This window comes from Ranitomeya imitator, chromosome 3 (assembly GCF_032444005.1).
Source record: "Ranitomeya imitator isolate aRanImi1 chromosome 3, aRanImi1.pri, whole genome shotgun sequence".
Classification (NCBI taxonomy): Eukaryota; Metazoa; Chordata; class Amphibia; order Anura; family Dendrobatidae; genus Ranitomeya; species Ranitomeya imitator.
In genome coordinates, this window is record NC_091284.1 from 260254404 (window position 1) to 260277879 (window position 23476).

The following is a 23476-nucleotide window of genomic DNA, read 5'->3' on the forward strand; positions in this document are numbered from 1 at the left end:
AATTCGTTCATTGTTTTCTTGTCCAGCTGGATATCATGATTTTGTCTTGCTAGCTGGAAGCTCTGGGATGCAGAGTGGCATCTCCGCACCGTTAGTCGGTGCGGAGGTCTTTTTGCACACTCTGCGTGGTCTTTTGTAGTTTTTTGTGCTGATCGCAAAGCTACCTTTCCTATCCTCTATTTAGTAAGTCTGGCCTCCCTTTGCTGAAACCTGTTTCATTTCTGCGTTTGTGACTTTCATCTTTACTCACAGTCAATATATGTGGGGGGCTGCCTTTTCCTTTGGGGAATTTCTCTGAGGCAAGGTAGGCTTTATTTTCTATCTCTAGAGCTAGCTAGCTCTTAGGCTGTGACGAGGCGCCTCGGGAGCGTCAGGAGCGCTCCACGGCTATTTCTAGTGTGTGTGATAGGATTAGGGATTGCGGTCAGCAGAGCTCCCACATCCCAGAGCTTGTCCTGTGTGAGTTTTAACTATCAGGTCATTCCGGGTGCTCCTAACCACCAGGTCATAACACTGAACCCAATCAAGATGGTTTCGGGTGAGCTGGATCGCAAAGTGAAGGCAAAAGGGCCAACAAATGCTAAGCATCTCTGGGAACTCCTTCAAGATTGTTGGAAGACCATTCCCGGTGACTACCTCTTGGAGCTCATCAAGAGAATGCCAAGAGTGTGCAAAGCAGTCATCAAAGCAAAAGGTGGCTACTTTGAAGAACCTAGAATATAAGACATAATTTCAGTTGTTTCACACTTTTTTGTTAAGTACAGTGGGGCAAAAAAGTATTTAGTCAGTCAGCAATAGTGCAAGTTCCACCACTTAAAAAGATGAGAGGCGTCTGTAATTTACATCATAGGTAGACCTCAACTATGGGAGACAAACAGAAAAAAAAATCCAGAAAATCACATTGTCTGTTTTTTTACATTTTATTTGCATATTATGGTGGAAAATAAGTATTTGGTCAGAAACAAACAATCAAGATTTCTGGCTCTCACAGACCTGTAACTTCTTCTTTAAGAGTCTCCTCTTTCCTCCACTCATTACCTGTAGTAATGGCACCTGTTTAAACTTGTTATCAGTATAAAAAGACACCTGTGCACACCCTCAAACAGTCTGACTCCAAACTCCACTATGGTGAAGACCAAAGAGCTGTCAAAGGACACCAGAAACAAAATTGTAGCCCTGCACCAGGCTGGGAAGACTGAATCTGCAATTGCCAACCAGCTTGTAGTGAAGAAATCAACAGTGGGAGCAATAATTAGAAAATGGAAGACATACAAGACCACTGATAATCTCCCTCGATCTGGGGCTCCACGCAAAATCCCACCCCGTGGGGTCAGAATGATCACAAGAACGGTGAGCAAATATCCCAGAACCACGCGGGGGGACCTAGTGAATGAACTGCAGAGAGCTGGGACCAATGTAACAAGGCCTACCATAAGTAACACACTACGCCACCATGGACTCAGATCCTGCAGTGCCAGACGTGTCCCACTGCTTAAGCCAGTACATGTCCGGGCCCGTCTGAAGTTTGCTAGAGAGCATTTGGATGATCCAGAGGAGTTTTGGGAGAATGTCCTATGGTCTGATGAAACCAAACTGGAACTGTTTGGTAGAAACACAACTTGTCGTGTTTGGAGGAAAAAGAATACTGAGTTGCATCCATCAAACACCATACCTACTGTAAAGCATGGTGGTGGAAACATCATGCTTTGGGGCTGTTTCTCTGCAAAGGGGCCAGGACGACTGATCCGGGTACATGAAAGAATGAATGGGGCCATGTATCGTGAGATTTTGAGTGCAAACCTCCTTCCATCAGCAAGGGCATTGAAGATGAAACGTGGCTGGGTCTTTCAACATGACAATGATCCAAAGCACACCGCCAGGGCAACGAAGGAGTGGCTTCGTAAGAAGCATTTCAAGGTCCTGGAGTGGCCTAGCCAGTCTCCAGATCTCAACCCTATAGAAAACCTTTGGAGGGAGTTGAAAGTCCGTGTTGCCAAGCGAAAAGCCAAAAACATCACTGCTCTAGAGGAGATCTGCATGGAGGAATGGGACAACATACCAACAACAGTGTGTGGCAACCTTGTGAAGACTTACAGAAAACGTTTGACCTCTGTCATTGCCAACAAGGATATATTACAAAGTATTGAGATGAAATTTTGTTTCTGACAAAATACTTATTTTCCACCATAATATGCAAATAAAATGTTAAAAAAACAGACAATGTGATTTTCTGGATTTTTTTTTTCTCAGTTTGTCTCCCATAGTTGAGGTCTACCTATGATGTAAATTACAGACGCCTCTCATCTTTTTAAGTGGTGGAACTTGCACTATTGCTGACTGACTAAATACTTTTTTGCCCCACTGTATATAATTCCAGACGTGTTAGTTCATAGGTTTGATGCCTTCAGTGTGAATGTACAATTTTCATAGTCCTGAAAATACAGAAAAATCTTTAAATGAGAAGGTGTGTCCAAACTTTTGGTCTGTACTGTATATATATATATATATATATATATATATATATATATGTAGCCGTATTTAGAGTTTCTGCTGCACTAGGCACCTTTAGTGCTGCCTCCCCCATTGTTGAGTATGACGCTATCGGCAGTGCCTTTGGCAAAAAATCGCTGATATGAAAGTAGCCTTTTGCAGCAGATACGGCAGTTTTTCCGCATCTGCCGAGTAACGGATCACTTACGGCAACACTGCGTTCGGCCTCATTCATTCCCAACGGGACTTGCAGACATGTGCGGCACTTGCGGTTTTGCCACGATTCGGCAAATGCGGTACTTGCAGCAATGGAAAAAAACTCTGCTAGCAGTGTTTTTTTTTGTCTCACCGCAAGTACAAAACCGCAAGTGCCGCACATGTCCGCAAGGAGCCTAAACTACCTGTCCCTGCACCTTGCTAGCTCATCCATAACCATCCCTCCCTGACCTAAAACTACACTATAAAGCTTTAGAAAAACTATTTATTAACTGACATATTCCTATGATAATGAGGGCTCCAGGCTACAGCCTAGACTGGGATGGGAAGTCTCCAGGTCTCCATTCTCTCTCTGTGCACACCCTCAGTCCCTGCCTCACTGCCTATGCTGTGCACAGACATCCCTCCAACAGACTCGGTAATCGCCACTCGCAGTAGCATACCGGCAGAGGTGTATCTAGGGTTTCTGGCACCCGCGGAAAGAATTCATTTTGGCGCCCCCCCTTCCCAAGGACATATGCGATTTGCACACTTAGTCATGTACCCATAAAAGCTCCCTAATGCTTTCAATGTTCAGTGAAAAACAGAGAAGCAGAAGAGAAGCTCGTTGTTACAGGACCACAAGTATGAAAGTCGCATATGAGTAACGTGTCCATGTGACGACTACTGGAACCTGCAGAGCTGAATCCTGACATCACAGCTTCTGAATTCTCACAGCTAATGCACTGCACACATTTAGGATTCTCCCTTGCCAGTGTGGACAGTCATATCAACACAAGTATTTGATTTTTATACTTCTGACCACATTCTGACTAGACGTGCCCAGCCTCACTCAGTTCATTTTCATTGAGTGAGGCCACATATGTCTAGTCAGCAGGTGACCACATGTATGTAAATCACCAGCACGAGAGAATCCTGACAGAGTGCAGAGCGCACTGTGAAAATTCAGAAGTCTGCAGTCACAAAGAATGATTGCAGACGCATCACAAACCTGGACATTCCCTCTAATTCTCCTAACATAAATAAAAACATGAGAATTAGTCAGTATCACAAATAACATTTACATCCAGGTACCTTATAGATGACGTCGTCTCTAGTGCCATTCTCCTTCTTTCCTTCATCTTGTCCAAACCTCATGATAAGTTTTCTCATCCCCATCTCGTCTCTGCCGACTTCCATCTTCTCCGCTCTTTTGCAGAAAATCTCCCCATGATGCCCTTAACCCCTTCATGACCCAGCCTATTTTGACCTTAAAGACCTTGCCGTTTTTTGCAATTCTGACCAGTGTCCCTTTATGAGGTAATAACTCAGGAACGCTTCAATGGATCCTAGTGGTTCTGAGATTGTTTTTTCGTGACATATTGGGCTTCGTGTTAGTGGTAAATTTAGGTCAATAAATTCTGTGTTTATTTGTGATAAAAATGGAAATTTGGCAAAAATTTTGAAAATTTCGCAATTTTCACATTTTGAATTTTTATTCTGTTAAACCAAAGAGTTATGTGACACAAAATAGTTAATAAATAAGATTTCCCACATGTCTACTTTACATCAGCACAATTTTGGAAACAAAATTTTTTTTTGCTAGGAAGTTATAAGGGTTAAAATTTGACCAGCGATTTCTCATTTTTACAACAAAATTTACAAAACCATTTTTTTTAGGGACCACCTCACATTTGAAGTCAGTTTGAGGGGTCTATATGGCTGAAAATACCCAAAAGTGACACCATTCTAAAAACTGCACCCCTCAAGGTGCACAAAACCACATTCAAGAAGTTTATTAACCCTTCAGGTGCTTCACAGCAGCAGAAGCAACATGGAAGGAAAAAATGAACATTTAACTTTTTAGTCACAAAAATGATTTTTCAGCAACAATTTTTTTATTTTCCCAATAGTAAAAGGAGAAACTGAACAACGGAAGTTGTTGTCCAATTTGTCCTGAGTACGCTGATACCTCACATGTGGGGGTAAACCACTGATTGGGCACATGGTAAGGCTCGGAAGGGAAGGAGCGCCATTTGACTTTTTGAATGAAAAATTATCTCCATCGTTAGCGGACACCATGTCGCGTTTGGAGAGACCCTGTGTGCCTAAACATTGGAGCTCCCCCACAAGTGACCCCATTTTGGAAACTAGACGCCCCAAGGAACTTATCTAGATGCATAGTGAGCCCTTTAAACCCCCAGGTGCTTCACAAATTGATCCGTAAAAATGAAAAAGTACTTTTTTTTCACAAAAAAATTATTTTCGCCTCAATTTTTTCATTTTCACATGGGCAATAGGATAAAATGGATCCTAAAATTTGTTGAGCAATTTCTCCCGAGTACGCCAATACCACATATGTGGGGGTAAACCACTGTGTGGGCACACGGCAGGGCTCGGAAGGGAAGGCGCGCCTTTTGACTTTTTGAATGGAAAATTAGCTCCAATTGTTAGCGGACACCATGTCGCGTTTGGAGAGCCCCTGTGTGCCTATGCATTGGAGCTCCCCCACAAGTGACCCCATTTTGGAAACTAGACCCCCCAAGGAACTTATCTAGATGCATATTGAGCACTTTAAACCCCCAGGTGCTTCACAGAAGTTTATAATGCAGAGCCATGAAAATAAAAAATAATTTTTCTTTTCTCAAAAATGATTTTTTAGCCTGGAATTTTCTATTTTTCCAATGGTAATAGGAGAAATTGGACCACAAATGTTGTTGTCCAGTTTGTCCTGAGTACGCAGATACCCCATATGTGGGGGTAAACCACTGTTTGGGCGCACGGCAGGGCTCAGAAGGGAAGGCACGCCATTTGGCTTTTTAAATGGATAATTAGCTCCAATCATTAGCGGACACCATGTCGCGTTTGGAGAGCCCCTGTGTGCCTAAACATTGGAGATCCCCCACAAATGACCCCATTTTGGAAACTAGACCCCCAAAGGAACTAATCTAGATGTGTGGTGAGGACTTTGAACCCCAAAGTGCTTCACAGAAGTTTATAACGCAGAGCCATAAAAATAAAAATAAAAATTTCTTTTCTCAAAAATGATTTTTTAGCCCGCAGTTTTTTATTTTCCCAAGGGTAACAGGAGAAATTTGACCCCAAAAGTTGTTGTCCAGTTTCTCCTGAGTATGCTGATACCCCATATGTGGGGGTAAACCACTGTTTAGGCACATGCTGGGGCTCGGAAGTGAAGTAGTGACGTTTTGGAATGCAGACTTTGATGGAATGCTCTGCGGGCGTCACATTGCGTTTGCAGAGCCCCTGATGTGGCTAAACAGTAGAAACCCCCCACAAGTGACCCCATTTTGGAAACTAGACCCCGAAATGAACATATCTAGATGTGAGGTGAGCACTTTGAACCCCCAAGTGCTTCACAGAAGTTTATAACGCAGAGCCGTGAAAATAATAAATACGTTTTCTTTCCTCAAAAATAATTTTTTAGCCCAGAATTTTTTATTTTCCCAAGGGTTACAGGAGAAATTGGACCCCAAAAGTTGTTGTCCAGTTTCTCCTGAGTAAGCTGATACCCCATATGTGGGGGTAAACCACTGTTAGTGCACACGTCGGGGCTCAGAAGGGAAGTAGTGACTTTTGAAATGCAGACTTTGATGGAATGGTCTGCGGACGTCACGTTGCGTTTGCAGAGCCCCTGGTGTGCCTAAACACTAGAAACCCCCCACAAGTGACCCCATTTTGGAAACTAGACCCCCAAAGGAACTTATCTAGATATGTGGTGAGCACTTTCAACCCCCAAGAGCTTTACAGAAGTTTATAACGCAGAGCCGTGAAAATAATAAATACGTTTTCTTTCCTCAAAAATAATATTTAGCCCAGAATTTTTTATTTTCCCAAGGGTTACAGGAGAAATTGGACCCCAAAAGTTGTTGTCCAGTTTCTCCTGAGTAAGCTGATACCCCATATGTGGGGGTAAACCACTGTTAGTGCACACGTCGGGGCTCAGAAGGGAAGTAGTGACTTTTGAAATGCAGACTTTGATGGAATGGTCTGCGGACGTCACGTTGCGTTTGCAGAGCCCCTGGTGTGCCTAAACACTAGAAACCCCCCACAAGTGACCCCATTTTGGAAACTAGACCCCCAAAGGAACTTATCTAGATATGTGGTGAGCACTTTGAACCCCCAAGTGCTTCACAGACGTTTACTACGCATAGCCGTGAAAATAAAAAATCATTTTTCTTTCCTCAAAAATGATGTTTTAGCAAGCAATTTTTTATTTTCTCAAGGGTAACAGGAGAAATTGGACCCCAATAATTGTTGCGCAGTTTGTCCTGAGTATGCTGGTACCCCATATGTGGGGGTAAACCACTGTTTGGGCACACGTCGGGGCTCGGAAGTGAGGGAGCACCATTTGACTTTTTGAATACAAGATTGGCTGGAATCAATGGTGGCGCCATGTTGCGTTTGGAGACCCCTGATGTGCCTAAACAGTGGAAACCCCTCAATTCTAACTCCAACACTAACCCCAACACACCCCTAATCCTAATCCCAACTGTAGCCATAACCCTAATCACAACCCTAACTACAACCCTAACCCCAACACACCCCTAACCACAACCCTAACCCCAACACACCCCTAACTCTAACCACAACCCTAATTCCAACCCTAACCCTAAGGCTATGTGCCCACGTTGCGGATTTGTGTGAGATTTTTCAGCACCATTTTTGAAAAATCCGTGGGTAAAAGGCACTGCGTTTTACCTGCGGATTTACCGCGGATTGCCAGTGTTTTTTGTGCGGATTTCACCTGTGGATTCCTATTGAGGAACAGGTGTAAACCGCTGCGGAATCCTCACAAAGAATTGACATGCTGCGGAAAATACAACGCAGCGTTTCCACGTGGTATTTTCCGCACCATGGGCACAGCGGATTTGGTTTTCCATATGTTTACATGGTACTGTAAACCTGATGGAACACTGCTGCGGATCCGCAGCCAAATCCGCACCGTGTGCACATAGCCTTATTCTGAAGGTATGTGCACACGCTGCGGAAAACGCTGCGGATCCGCAGCAGTTTCCCATGAGTTTACAGTTCAATGTAAACATATGGGAAACAAAAATCGCTGTACACATGCTGCAGAAAAACTGCACGGAAACGCAGCGGTTTACATTCCGCAGCAAGTCACTTCTTTCTGCGGATTCCGCAGCGGTTTTACAACTGCTCCAATAGAAAATCGCAGTTGTAAAACCGCAGTGAAATGCGCAGAAAAACCGCAGTAAATCCGTGATAAATCCACAGCGGTTTAGCACTGCGGATTTATCAAATCCTCTGCGGAAAAATCCGCAGAGGACCAGAATACGTGTGCACATCCCGAACCCTAACCCTACCCCTAACCCTACCCCTAACCCTAACCCTACCCTTAACCCTAACCCTACCCCTAACCCTACCCCTAACCCTAGTTCTTACCCCAACATTAGTGAAAAAAAAAATTCTTTATTTTTTTTTATTGTCCCTACCTATGGGGGTGACAAAGGGGGAGGGGGTCATTTACTATTTTTTTTAATTTGATCACTGAGATAGGTTATATCTCAGTGATCAAAACTCACTTTGGAACGAATCTGCCGGCCATTTTGGAAGATGGCGGCGCCCGGGAAAGAAGACGGACGTACCCCGGGAGGCCGGGTAAGTATAAGGGGGGGGGATCAGGGCACGGGGGGGGGACGTCGGAGCACGGGGGGGTGGATCGGAGCACGGGGGGGTGGATCGGAGCACAGGGGGGTGGATTGGAGCACGGGGTGGGGGATCGCTGTGCGGGGGGGTGGATCGGAGCACGGGGGGATCACTGTGCGGGGGGGTGATCGGAGTGCGGGGGGGTTTGATTGGAGCACGGGGGGTATGATTGGAGCACGGGGGGAGCGGGCAGGAGGACGGGGGAGCGGAGCACAGGACGGAGGAGAGCGGAGCACAGATCGGGGGGCTGGGGGGGGCGATCGGTGGGGTGGGGTGGGGGCACAGTAGTGTTTCCAGCCATGGCCGATGATATTGCAGCATCGGCCATGGCTGGATTGTAATATTTCACCAGTTTTTTAGGTGAAATATTACAAATCGCTCTGATTGGCTGTTGAAAGTGAAACTGCCAATCAGAGCGATCGTAGCCACGGGGGGGTGAAGCCACCCCCCCTGGGCTAAACTACCACTCCCCCTGTCCCTGCAGATCGGGTGAAATGGGAGTTAACCCTTTCACCCGATCTGCAGGGACGCGATCATTCTGTGACACAGCATATGCGTCACAGGTCGGATTGGCACCGACTTTCATGACGCATACGCTGTGTCACAGGTCGGGAAGGGGTTAAAGATACAAGTGTCATGATAATGCTCCTGAATAAAAAATTGCCCCTCACTATAGCCTCTGCACAAAACATGACCCCCACACTGTCCCTCTTATGGTACATGCTCTTCACACTGACCTCTCCTTTCCATACTGGCCCCCTCTTTCCACTGTCCTTTCACATTGTGTCCCCCCTATAGGGTTCAGTATTTATACTGTACTCTCATCACATTCCCCCTCCTTGGTATACTGTTCCCTCCTGGCTGTGCCCTTACACTTTCCCCCCTATGCTACACCCCTACTACTCAGTTTTTATTCTGTGCCCACTCACTTATCCCCCCCATACTGTCTCCTCACACTGTTCCCCTCCCTCCTCATACGGTCTCCTCTCACATCCCCAGTTCACCATACTGTCTTCGAATATATTTAGCCCCTCACTTCCTATACTGCCTGCTCACCTGACTCCCCATACTGTGACTGCACACATCCCATCACCCTCACTCTCCGTACTCTGTCCACATAAATTTTTCACATCGCTACTCATACTGTGTCCACATACATTCCCCGTTCGCTCCCCATACTGTCTGCACCCATCCCCATACTCTTTCCTCATATATGTGGAGCGCCCCATGGGGCCATGCGGTACTCGGTACCGGGTCCTGCGGTTCACAGGGGGATGTCACGGTGGCTGACCCGATCCATTACCCTGTGACATCCATGTAAAAGGGAAAGGTCTTTAAGAGGAATGTTCATGACGCCACCTGTGGTATACGGTAAGGGTGACCGACACTGCTTTAAGGGGTCCACTGGGGTGATGTTATGGCAGCTAGATGGCATACCTTCCCACAAGTGAAGTATGTCCCCAGGGCTTCCTGGTGTGTAGATGGTTGATGGTGAGAGGCGCAGAGAAGAACGAGGACACAAGGTGGCAGTCTCTTTACCTTTACTGAAGACTTCAGTATCCACAGTCCAGGGCACCAGATCACAGGGCAGGCAGAGTCCAGCCGGTTTGAAGGCAAGTCCAGAGTCCCCTTGTCCACGTGGAAATCAATAGCCTTCCTTTGCGCTGTAGTGGTGTAGTCCCTTACCGCCTATGGCTTCACATAATGGTCTCACAGATGTGGTGTCTCTCTCTCTGTCCCCCATATAGGATAGGACAAACCCATATGACTGGTGGCTTGAGGCTGTTTATAGGGACTCTTGCACGCCCCGGCCTCTGAGGGGTGCCACCGTGCCTCCTGGGTGAAGGGGCGGTCAGGTAACCTGCAATTAGCTGTCCTGCCGGTCTATGGAGCAAAGCATAAAGGTTCTTACTCCCTCGGTGTTCTGGCTACCGGGCTTCTGCGCCTCAGGAGGCAGCCTGTGTAGGGCTGGTCCCTTTCTGGTATCCTCTCCTTTGCTACGACTTCCTTCACGCTCACTGCAATACAGTTCTGCCTTCTGAATGTCTCTTTCTGGGAGCTGCAGCTCTGAGGGCATGCACAGCTCCTTGGACCGTCTGTCCACCTCAGACTACTGTCTGGAACTCACTAACTTTCCCTACAGACTACCAGTTATACATATATGGGGAGTGACCTAATAAATAAGAGCAGAAGCTCCCCCTGGTGGTCTGGAGTGTGAATGTGTTGCATGTTTGTGATATCTGGATGCAATTATCCTTCTTTGCCTCCAAACGCAACATCATTCTCCCCAAGAGGAAAGCAATACTACTGCGATGACCAGGAGCATGGGGCGCCGCATATGCCCGCCATTCTCCCATACTGTTTCCTCATATATGCCCCCATTCCCCTGTATTGCTCTTTATTTTGTGTCCTTAAATCTTCCCCACACATTAAATCCCCCCATCCCAACTTCAAATCTCCCCACACACAATAAATAACCCCATCTCCACTCCAAGTCTCACCCCACACATTAAACACCCCGATCCTCACTCCAATTCTCCCCACTCCGTGCACTTAATCTTCTGTGTCTTCTGCTCCACTGGAGCACTTACCACCATTGTTCACCTCTGCACTGCCAGTGAGCGAAATCAGCAGTGTGATCACATGATCTTTTCATGCTGGTCATGTCGCTCTGACCTGGCAGTCAGAGCCGCAATTGTACTCACTTCTTGAAGATGCGAGTACAATTGACCCCTGGGCAGGGGTGGACACTGACAGCTTGGGGCCCCTGTGCAAGAACTGTGTCTGGGCCTCCCTCCTTTTATGGCGACAAAGCTATATCTATATAGCCACACACACATACATGTGTATATATTACATACCGTATATACTAGAGTATGAGGCGAGGCACCTAATTTTGCCACGGAAAACTGGGTAAGCTTACTTACTCGAGTATAAGCTGGGTATGTATTGTCCCCTCATTCCTATCCCTGTATGTGTGGTTCCCACCATCCTGTCCTGCTCTGTGTGGCTCCCCCTGTTGTATGCATGGCTCCCCTGTTCCATCTTGTATACATGGCTCCCCCTATCCCATCTTGTATACATGGCTCCCCAGTCCCATCTTGTATACATGGCTCCCCAGTCCCATCTTGTATATATGGCTCCCCCTGTCCCATCTTGTATACATGGCTCCCCCTGTCCCATCTTGTATACATGGCTCCCCTGACCCATCTTGTATACATGGCTCACCAGTCCCATCTTGTATGCATAGCTCCCCTATCCCATCTTGTAAACATGGCTCCCCGTCCCATCTTGTATACATGGCTCCCCCTGTCCCATCTTGAATACATGGCTCCCCCTGTCCCATCTTGTATATATGTCCCCCCTGTCCCATCTTGTATACATGGCTCCCCCTCACATCTTGTATACATGGCTCTTCCCCCTCCCATTTTGTACACATGGCTCTTCCCCCTCCCATCTTGTATACGTGGCTCCCCCCTCCCATCTTGTATACGTGGCTCCCCCCTCCCATCTTGTATACATGGCTCCCCGTCCCATCTTGTATACATGTCCCCCCTGTCCCATCTTGCATGCATGGCTCCCCCCTCTCATCTTGTAAACATGGCTCCCACCTCCCATCTTGTATACATGGCTCCCCTCCCATCTTGTATGCATGGCTCCCCCCTCCCATCTTGTATACATGACTCCCCTGTCCCATCTTGTATACATGGCTCCCCGTCCCATCTTGTATACATGGCTCCCCCGTCCCATCTTGTATACATGTCCCCCCTGTCCCATCTTGCATGCATGGCTCCCCCGTCCCATCTTGCATGCATGGCTCCCCCGTCCCATCTTGTATACATGGCCCCCCTGTCCCATCTTGCATGCATGGCTCCCCCGTCCCATCTTGCATGCATGGCTCCCACCTCCCATCTTGTATACATGGCTCCCCTCCCATCTTGTATGCATGGCTCCCCCCTCCCATCTTGTATACATGACTCCCCTGTCCCATCTTGTATACATGGCTCCCCGTCCCATCTTGTATACATGGCTCCCCCGTCCCATCTTGTATGCATGTCCCCCCTGTCCCATCTTGCATGCATGGCTCCCCCGTCCCATCTTGCATGCATGGCTCCCCCGTCCCATCTTGTATACATGGCCCCCCTGTCCCATCTTGCATGCATGGCTCCCCCCTCCCATCTTGTAAACATGGCTCCCCCCTCCCATCTTGTATACATGGCTCCCCTCCCATCTTGTATGCATGGCTCCCCTCCCATCTTGTATACATGGCTCCCCCCTCCCATCTTGTATTCATGGCTCCCTGTTGTGAATTCCGTTCTGGAGCTCCCTCCTGTGGTTGCTAATGGTATTTTTGTGAGTTCTGCCCTTGGGCTCCCTCTGGTGGTTTCGAGTGGAACTGCTGCTTCTTTAGGTAGCTGTAGCAGCTGCCTTCACTAATCGCCTTGTCTGGGTTTGTTATTTAAACCTGCTCTGGGCTTTAGTTCTTGCCTGCTGTCAATGTTCTTGGTTGGATTTTGTTCTCTCCTTGGATTTCTCATATGGCCAGTCCTTGTCTGCAAAAGATAAGTTTTTGCTAGTTTTTGTTTGTCCATTTGTTTGGACTCTATTGCTTTGCATATATGTCTCTTTTTGTCCAGCTTGTCACAATGTCTTATTCAGGCTAGCTGGAAGCTCTGGGAAAGCAGATTTGCCCCTCCACACCGTGAGTCGGTGTGGAGTTCATTTTTGTAAACTCTGTGTGGATTTTGTAGTTTTTTATACTGATCGCACAGTATCCTTTTCTCTCTGTCTATCAAGTTTAGTATTGGCCTCCTTTGCTGAATTCTGATTTCATTTCTGTGTACGTCATTTCCCTCTCCATTCACAGTCAATATTTGTGGGGGGCTGTCTTTCCTTTGGGGGTTTCTCTGAGGCAAGATAGCTTTCTATTTCCTTCTTTAGGGGTAGTTATTTCTTAGGCTGTGAAGAGGTGTCTAGGGAGAGTCAGGAACATCCCACGGCTATTTCTAGTGTTGTTATTAGGATTAGGGACTGCGGTCAGTAGAGATACCACCTTCTCAGAGCTCGTCCCATGTTGCGTTTTAGCCACCAGGTCATATCAGTGTGGCCTCTTAACCACCAGGTCATAGCAGTACAGCAGGCCAAAAATGAATTAAATGCATCTCAAAAGAAGGAAAAAAAAAAGAGTTCTGAACCATTTTTTTTTCTGTGCTCTGTTCTGTCTTTTTTTTCCTCTTGATATCTGGGTGGTGTTGCATATATGCTCTGGTATGGAGGTTCAGGGTTTGTTTTCTCGTGTGGATCAACTTGTTGCAAGAGTCCAGAGTATCCAAGATTATATTGTCAAGACTCCAGCTCTAGAGCCTAGAATTCCTACTCCTGATTTGTTTTTTGGGGACAGATCCAAGTTTTTGAACTTTAAAAATAGCTGCAAATTGTTTTTTGCTTTGAAACCCCATTCTTCTGGTGATCCCATTCAGCAAGTAAAAATTATCATATCCTTACTGCGTGGTGATCCTCAAGACTGGGCTTCTGCTCTTGAAACAGGGGATCCGGCATTATTGAATGTAGATGTATTTTTTCAAGTGCTCGGATTATTGTATGACGAACCTAACTCTGTAGAGCATGCTAAGAAAACACTGTTGGCCCTGTGTCAAGGTCAAGAAGCGGCAGAGTTATACTGCCAGAAATTTAGAAAATGGTCTGTGCTCACTAAATGGAATGAAGAGGCTCTGGCTGCTATTTTCAGAAAAGGTCTTTCTGAAACCCTTAAAGATGTTATGGTGGGCTTTCCTACGCCTACCGGTTTGAGCGAATCTATGTCTCTAGCCATTCAGATTGATCGGCGCTTGCGTGAGCGCAAGGTGGTGCACCATATGGCAGTGTCCTCTGAGCATAGTCCTGAGCCTATGCAATGTGATAGGATTTTGACTAGAGCAGAAAGGCAGAAATTCAGACGTCAGAATGGCCTGTGTTTTTACTGTGGCGATTCTGCTCATGCTATTTCTGATTGCCCTAAGCGTACTAGGAGGGTTTCTGGGTCTGTTAACATTAGTACTGTACAGCCTAAATTTCTCTTGTCTGTTACCCTGATTTGCTCATTGTCGTCCTTTTCTGTTATGGCATTTGTGGATTCTGGCGCTGCCCTGAACTTAATGGACTTAGAATTTGCCAAGCGCTGTGGTTTTTCCTTGGAGCCTTTGCAGAGTCCTATTCCCTTAAGGGGGATTGATGCTACGCCATTGGCCAAGAATAAACCTCAGTACTGGACTCAGTTAACCATGTGCATGGCTTCAGCACATCAGGAAAATATTCGCTTTTTGGTGTTGCATAATTTGCATGATGTTGTTGTGCTGGGTTTTCCATGGTTACAGGTACATAACCCAGTGCTGGATTGGAGATCTATGTCTGTAACTGGTTGGGGTTGTCAGGGGATACACAGTGATATTCCTTTGATGTCCATTTCCTCGTCCCCTTCTTCTGAAGTTCCTGAGTTTTTGTCGGATTTCCAGGATGTATTTGATGAACCCAAGTCCAGTTCCCTGCCTCCTCATAGGGACTGCGATTGTGCCATTAATTCGATTCCTGGCTGTAAGTTCCCTAAGGGCCGACTTTTCAATCTGTCTGTGCCAGAGCATGCCGCTATGCGGAGTTATGTAAAGGAGTCCTTGGAGAAGGGGCATTGATTTGTCTTTTTCTTCAGCATTCCATCCTCAGACAAATGGCCAAACGGAGCGAACCAATCAGACCTTGGAAACCTATTTGAGATGCTTCCTGTCTGCTGATCAGAATGATTGGGTGACCTTTTTGCCGTTGGCCGATTTTGCCCTTAATAATCGGGCTAGTTCTGCTACCTTGGTTTCGCCTTTCTTTTGTAACTTTAGTTTTCATCCTCGTTTTTCTTCAGGGCAACTGGAGCCTTCTGACTGTCCTGGTGTGGATTCCGTGGTGGACAGGTTGCAGCAAATTTGGACTCATGTGGTGGACAATTTGACGTTGTCTCAGGAAAAGGCTCAACGTTTTGCTAACCGTCGTCGGTGTGTTGGTCCCCAGTTTTGTGTTGGTGATTTGGTCTGGTTGTCTTCTCGTCATGTTCCTATGAAGGTTTCCTCCCCTAAGTTCAAGCCTCGCTTTATTGGGCCTTATAAGATTTCTGAAATTATCAATCCAGTGTCTTTTCGTTTGGCACTTCCAGCTTCCTTTTCCATTCATAATGTGTTCCATTGATCCTTGTTGCGGAGATATGTGGTACCTATGGTTCCCTCCGTTGATCCTCCTGCTCCGGTGTTGGTTGAGGGGGAATTGGAATATGTGGTGGAGAAGATTTTGGATTCTCGTTTTTCGAGGCGGAAGCTTCAGTATCTGGTCAAGTGGAAGGGTTATGGCCAGGAGGATAATTCTTGGGTTGTTGCCTCCGATGTTCATGCTGCCGATTTGGTTCGTGCTTTCCATTTGGCTCGTCCTGATCGGCCTGGGAGCTCTGGTGAGGGTTCGGTGACCCCTCCTCAAGGGGGGGTACTGTTGTGAATTCCGTTCTGGAGCTCCCTCCTGTGGTTGCTAATGGTATTTTTGGGAGTTCTGCCCTTGGGCTCCCTCTGGTGGTTTCGAGTGGAACTGCTGCTTCTTTAGGTAGCTGTAGCAGCTGCCTTCACTAATCGCCTTGTCTGGGTTTGTTATTTAAACCTGCTCTGGGCTTTAGTTCTTGCCTGCTGTCAATGTTCTTGGTTGGATTTTGTTCTCTCCTTGGATTTCTCATATGGCCAGTCCTTGTCTGCAAAAGATAAGTTTTTGCTAGTTTTTGTTTGTCCATTTGTTTGGACTCTATTGCTTTGCATATATGTCTCTTTTTGTCCAGCTTGTCACAATGTCTTATTCAGGCTAGCTGGAAGCTCTGGGAAAGCAGATTTGCCCCTCCACACCATGAGTCGGTGTGGAGTTCATTTTTGTAAACTCTGCGTGGATTTTGTAGTTTTTTATACTGACCGCACAGTATCCTTTTCTCTCTGTCTATCAAGTTTAGTATTGGCCTCCTTTGCTGAATTCTGATTTCATTTCTTTGTACGTCATTTCCCTCTCCATTCACAGTCAATATTTGTGGGGGGCTGTCTTTCCTTTTGGGGGTTTCTCTGAGGCAAGATAGCTTTCTATTTCCTTCTTTAGGGGTAGTTATTTCTTAGGCTGTGAAGAGGTCTCTAGGGAGAGTCAGGAACATCCCACGGCTATTTCTAGTGTTGTTGTTAGGATTAGGGACTGCGGTCAGTAGAGATACCACCTTCTCAGAGCTCGTCCCATGTTGTGTTTTAGCCACCAGGTCATATCAGTGTGGCCTCTTAACCACCAGGTCATAACAGCTCCCCCTCCCATCTTGTATACATGGCCCCCCCCCATCTTGTATACATGGCTCCCCCTCCCATCCTTGTATACATGGCCCCCTGTCCATTCTTGTATGCATGGCTCCCCCATCCTACTTCGTCCTCCTTCTCCTCCCCCATCCTCCTTCTCCTCCCCCATCCTCCTTCTCCTCCCCCATCCTCCTTCTCCTCCCAGTCCTCCTTTTCCTCCCCTGTCCTCCTTCTCCTCCCCCGTCCTCCTTCTCCTCCCCCGTCCTCCTTCTCCTCCCCCGTCCTCCTTCTCCTCCCCCGTCCTCCTTCATCTTCCCCCGTCCTCCTTCATTCTCCCCCGGGCCGTCATACTCACTGTAACGAATGGAAATGGAGGCACAGAAGTTGAAGTTCACATTCGTTTTTATTAGGATTTAACGTGGAACCTCGGAACCACGGTCTGTGGGGCTCCAAAAGGGGCATGACTACGTGAGCCCCAGACACCCGTGGTAAGTCCCCTCGAACAGGGTCAGAATGGAATGCTTGGGGGACACAGGGGCTACCTCCAGTTAGAACCCGAACTCGTAGCAGCTGTCCCAGCGGGAAAACGAACAAACAGGGTAAGTGGGAGATGTGGAGCTAACCAGGTGATACCGGGTGGACGGGTAGAAGAAGGTTCCAGCGGTACTGGCGTTGTCCGGAGATGAGGATGGCAGGTAGGCTGGATGAGATGGATCTGGCATAGACAGAGTGAACGTCGTCCAAGATAGCCGGGTAACCAGTAGCTAATGATATCTGGAGACAGAGAGTATAAGCAGAGCACTGGCAGAGAACTTCAGAAACAGAAGCACATGCGGACAGGAACCGGAAGAAGCAACAGTGGATACTTGTTGCTCCGGCGCCATCCCTATAGTGGAGGAGCTAGAAATAGCAATGAACAACACGCCATTGGCCAGAAGCACCGTTTTAAAAAATGTGTACTGTCTCTTTAAGAGACCGGGAGTGAGCACGCGTGTGACCTAAGCACTTTGCCTGAGAACCTGCTGGCAGCGCGCCAGGAAGCAGGAGACGAGGAAGAGGCAGAGGCTGCATCCTGACAGTGTGGAGCCAGCACAGTGCGGGGTCCCCGACGGGGACCCTGCAAAGGTACAGAAACCGAACCAGGAGTAATAATCACCCTCCTCACAGCGCACTGAATGGACTCCCTGCATCTCTGTCCCAAATCCCTGCACAGCAGCTTCTTCCTGTGTGAGCGGTCATGTTGTACCGCTCATTAAGGTCATGAATATGCGGCCATATTCATCACCTTAATGAGCGGTATCATGTGACCGCTGTGAGCACAGGACAAACTGCCAGTGCTGAGACCAACGGAGGTGCAGGCACCGCTGTAGGAGGGTGAGTATGTCATCTTCAATGAGGTGGGGGGAGGTGTGCGGGATGAGGTGGGTGGGCTGGTGGTTGACCCCAGACTTAATAGAAAAAAACCACCTTTCTCAGCTGCTGCCCCCCGCATCCTGCCAGAAGGCGTCATTTTGGTCCCAACAGAAATCTTCTGGGCTGATTAAATAGTTCCATTTCACTACAAATGGTGTGCTGCTTCCAATTTTTCTGGATTTTTACAATTTTATAATTGAGGCTTGGTATTCACCTGGGGGCTCTGCACCTGGACTCTTTCTTTGTGCTGCTCTAATTTTCTTATGCATATATATATATATATATATATATATATATATACACTGTGTTCCAAATTATTATGCAAATTGGATTTAAGTGTCAAAGATTTAATTGTTTTGTTTTTCAAATAAACTTGTGGTTGGTATTGTGTCTCAGGGCTCAATAGATAACTGAAATCAATCTTAAACACATGTGATAATTAGTTTTCCAGGTGATTCTAATTAAAGGATAACTACTTAAAAATGATGTTCTACATTATTAAGCAGGCCAAAGTTTTCAAGCAATATGAGAAATAAAAAGGATCTATCTGCTGCTGAAAAGCATTAAATAGTCCAATGCCTTGGACAAGGTATGACAAAATTAGATACTTCACAAAAACTTTGTAATCATCATACTGTGAAGAGATTTGTGACTGAAACAGAGCACAGACAGAGTTCATGCAGATAAAGGCATAATGAGGAAGGTTTCTGCCAGACAAATTCATTGGATTAAGAGAGCAGCTGCCAAAATACCATTACAAAGCAGCAAACAGTTATTTGAAGCTGCTGGTGCCTCTGGAGTCCCTCGAACCTCAAGGTGTATGATCCTTCAAAGGCTTGCTGTGGTGCATAAACCTACTATTTAGCCACCCCTAAACAGTGTTCATGAACAGAAACGGTTGCAGTGGGCCCAGACATACATGAAGATAAATTTTCAAACAGTCTTGTTTACTGATGAGTGTCGAGCAACCCTGGATGGTCCAGATGGATGGAGCAGTGGATGGTTGGTGGATGGCCACCATGTCGCAACAAGGCTGCGACGTCAGCAAGGAGGTGGAGAAATCATGTTTTGGGCCGGAATCATGGGGAAACAGCTGGTGGGGCCCTTTGAGGTTCCTGAAGATGTGAAAATGACCCCTGTAAAGTAAATAGCGTTTCTGATTGACAACTTTCTTCCATGGTCTAATAGCAGAAACGTGCCTTCAGGAGCAAAATCATCTTCATGCATGACAATGCCCCATCTCATGCTGCAAATAATACCTCTGAGTCATTGGCTGCTATGGGCATAAAAGGAGATAAACTCATGGTGTGGCCACCATCTTCCCCTGACCTCAACCCTATAGAGAACCTTTGGAGTATCATCCAGTACAAGATCTATGAGGGTGGGAGGCAGTTCACATCAAAACAGCAGCTCTGGGAAGCTATTCTGACTTCATGCAAAGACGTACAAGCAGAAACTCTCCAAAAACTCAAGAATGCAAGAATTGTGAAGGTGATATCAAAGAAGGGTTCCTATGTTAACAGGTAACTTGGCCTGTTAGGATGTTTTGAAGTTAAATAGCTTTTTTGTTCAATGAATGTGACCTCCTAATGCTGCAAATTCCACAAATGAGCATTTTCTGTTCTTTAAAACATATCAAATGTATAGAAATTCTACTGTGCCTAATAATTTGGAACAGTGCATTTTGAGTTTTTATTCATTTTGGAGATTATACTGTTATCATTGGGAGGTTTCTTCAATAAAATTCGATGTATAATCTAACGGGTGATGACTTTTATTAGACTGACTGTCATTTGTACCGACCATTTCGGAAAATCCAAGAAAAATGTCATCTGCATAATAATTTGGAACATAGTGTATATGTATACATATATATATATATATATATATATATATATACACACACACACACACACACACACACACACATACATATATATATATATATATATATATATATATATATATACATACATATATATATACATATATATACACACACACACACACACACACATACAGTGGGGCAAAAAAGTATTTAGTCAGTCAGCAATAGTGCAAGTTCCACCACTTAAAAAGATGAGAGGCGTCTGTAATTTACATCATAGGTAGACCTCAACTACAGGAGACAAACTGAGAAAAAAAAATCCAGAAAATCACATTGTCTGTTTTTTTATCATTTTTTTAGCATATTATGGTGGAAAATAAGTATTTGGTCAGAAACAAACAATCACACATATATATATACATACACACACATACTGTAAATATATAAACATACATATATATATACACAGTATATGCATATATATTTTTTATTTAACATATATGAATATGTGTCAGTGTAAGTATATGTGTGAAATTATTTTTTTCTTTTTTAAAGCCTGTTTTAATACTTGTGCTTGACTGTGCTTAACTTAAATATCACAATTTTGTTTGAGGATTTTGTTTCGTTTTTCTAGGTAAAGGGGGCATTTTTAGCCATTGGTATGGTCTTGTTAACTATGTTTGGTGTGGCTGCAGGAAATTACATGATCAATAAAAAAAGGAAATCTGTGACATTCCAGGATCCAAACAAAAAATACAAATTACGACTCACTCACAAAATGGTAAGTATTCTTCATCCATAATCAACTCCCTTTTTTTTAAAAAAAAATGTCTTATGCTTATTTATGAAAATTAATCCTATTTTTAAGTAGAGACTAGTGATGAGAGAATAAGCATGCCACTACGCGGTATTCGCCCGAGTATCACTATGCTCGGTGTACTTGGCGAGCAACGAGTATTTCTGGGATTATTCTGCGGGAGCTCGGGTCTCCTCCTTTTAATTTTGGCACTTTTGAGAGCGCCAATCATTATGCAGGGATTGTTTGCCAAGCACTGTAATACCAAAACCATCTTTGTTGTGGTATACAGTGATTGGCTAGCCGCACAGCGTCATCATGTCTATAAGAGACCTGGCGCTGCCCTGCTCCAGACTCAGCTAGTGTAGGGAGAGCTGCTGCAGAGATAGGGTCAGATTCTTACATTTATTAGTTAGTGTGGGTTTACTAGTGTTCAATCCACAAATCCTGAGAAACCAACAGTCCTTTTTAGGGCAAATTCGGGGGTACAGAGATTGCAGCGCTAGGTAGGCAGGGGAGTCTATGTGCACATATCCACAATAGTGCAAGGCCTGCAGGCAGTGTATGTGAGCAGGCTCGGACTGGCCCACCGGGGAACCGGAGGATCCTCCGGTGGGCCCTGACACTGGCATCTGCTGGCAGGGCCTCCCCCCGCTCCAGGGCCCTCCCCCCGCTCCAGGTCCCCCCCCCCCCGCCGCCGCCCGCTCGCCTGCTCGCCTTGAATACTCACCCTGCCTGCTCCAGCGATGGTCTCGGCGTCTGCACTGCAGCTCGTCCTGAACGAGCGGTCACGTGACACCGCTCATTAAGATCATGAATATGCGCATATTCATGATCTTAATTAACGGTGTCACATGACCGCTCAAGCAGGAAGAAGGTGCTGCGCCGGCGCCGCCGCCTGGAGTCGGGACAGAGCGCGAGGGATGTCGGCACGGCCGTGCAGTGGGACAGGTGAGTATGAGGGACGGGGGAACGGGGGGGGGATGAAGGAGGACATAAGCCGGCGCGCCGAGCAGGAGCAGGAGCGGAGAGATAAGCCTGCATACAGGGGGGAATATGAGCCATGCAGGGGGGAATATGAGCCATGCAGGGGGGAATATGAGCCATGCAGGGGGGAATATGAGCCATGCAGGGGGGAATATGAGCCATGCAGGGGGGAATATGAGCCATGCAGGGGGGAATATAAGCCATGCAGGGGGGGATATAAGCCATACAGGGGGAATATGAGCCATGCAGGGGGGGATATAAGCCATACAGGGGGAATATGAGCCATGCAGGGGGGAATATGAGCCATGCAGGGGGGAATATGAGCCATGCATACAGGAGGGGGTAATATGAGCCATGCAGGGGGGAATATGAGCCATGCAGGGGGGCATGTTATGAAAGACAATTCAGTATCACAATGGACATGGAGGTCAGAGCACATACAGTGATCTGACAATAACCCAAAATAATAGAACGAGCTCTGAGACGTGGGAACTCTGCAGACCGCAATCCCTGATCCTCTCCAAACACAACTAGAGGCAGCCGTGGATTGCGCCTAACGCTACCTATGCAACTCGGCACAGCCTGAGAAACTAACTAGCCTGAAGATAGAAGAAATAAGCCTACCTTGCCTCAGAGAAATACCCCAAAGGAAAAGGCAGCCCCCCACATATAATGACTGTGAGTAAGATGAAAAGACAAACGTAGGGATGAAATAGATTCAGCAAAGTGAGGCCCGATATTCTAGACAGAACGAGGATAGGAAAGATAACTTTGCGGTCTACACAAAACCCTAAAGAAAACCACGCAAAGGGGCAAAAAGACCCTCCGTACCGAACTAACGGCACGGAGGTACACCCTTTGCGTCCCAGAGCTTCCAGCAAAACAAATAGACAAGCTGGACAGAAAAAATAGCAACAAATAGCAAAGAAGCACTTAGCTATGCAGAGCAGCAGGCCACAGGAATGATCCAGAGAAACACAAGTCCACAACTGGAACATTGACAGGAAGCATGAATCAAAGCATTAGGTGGGGTTAAGTAGAGAAGCACCTAACGACCTCACCAGATCACCTGAGGGAGGAAACTCAGAAGCAGCAGTACCAGTTTCCTCCACAAACGGAAGCTCCCAGAGAGAATCAGCCGAAGTACCACTTGTGAGCACAGGAGGGAGCTCTGCCACAGAATTCACAACAGGGGAATATGAGCCATACAGGGGGGAATATGAGCCATGCATACAGGAGGGGTAATATGAGCTATGTATATGGGATAGGAGAGAGATGAGCCATGCATACAGGAGGGGGGTCATTATACAGTATTGAGCATCATGTGTGGCCGTTATACAGTATGGAGCATCATTTGTGGTCATTATACAGTATTGAGCATCATTTGTGGTCATTATACAGTATTGAGCATTATGTGGGATCATTATACAGTATGGAGCATCATGTGTGGCTGTTATACAGTATGGAGCATCATTTGTGGTCATTATACAGTATTGAGCATTATGTGGGGCCATTATACAGTATGCAGCATCATGTGTGGCCATTATACAGTATTGAGCATCATGTGCGGTCATTATACAGTATGGAGCACTGTGTGGCCATATTTTTTTGTTTATAATTATTGTATATAAAACAGTGTGATCAGCAATGCTAAATGGCTGCGGTTGGGACGTGGATATGGGTGTGACTAGTTGTGAAATGGGTCTAGTCAGAGGCGTGGCCTAAAATTTGCCGCGG

The 23476-nt window shown here is 46.3% G+C and overlaps 1 protein-coding gene across 1 annotated transcript in view; it reads left to right on the forward strand.

Moving 5' to 3' along the window:
* CYB5R1 (cytochrome b5 reductase 1) overlaps positions 1 to 23476 on the forward strand; it is a 259271-nt gene that overhangs the window by 34615 nt on the left and 201180 nt on the right. The window contains exon 2 of the mRNA XM_069760121.1: positions 20591 to 20737. Coding sequence (XP_069616222.1) covers positions 20591 to 20737 — 147 coding nt within the window. The remainder of the gene's footprint in view (positions 1 to 20590; positions 20738 to 23476) is intronic.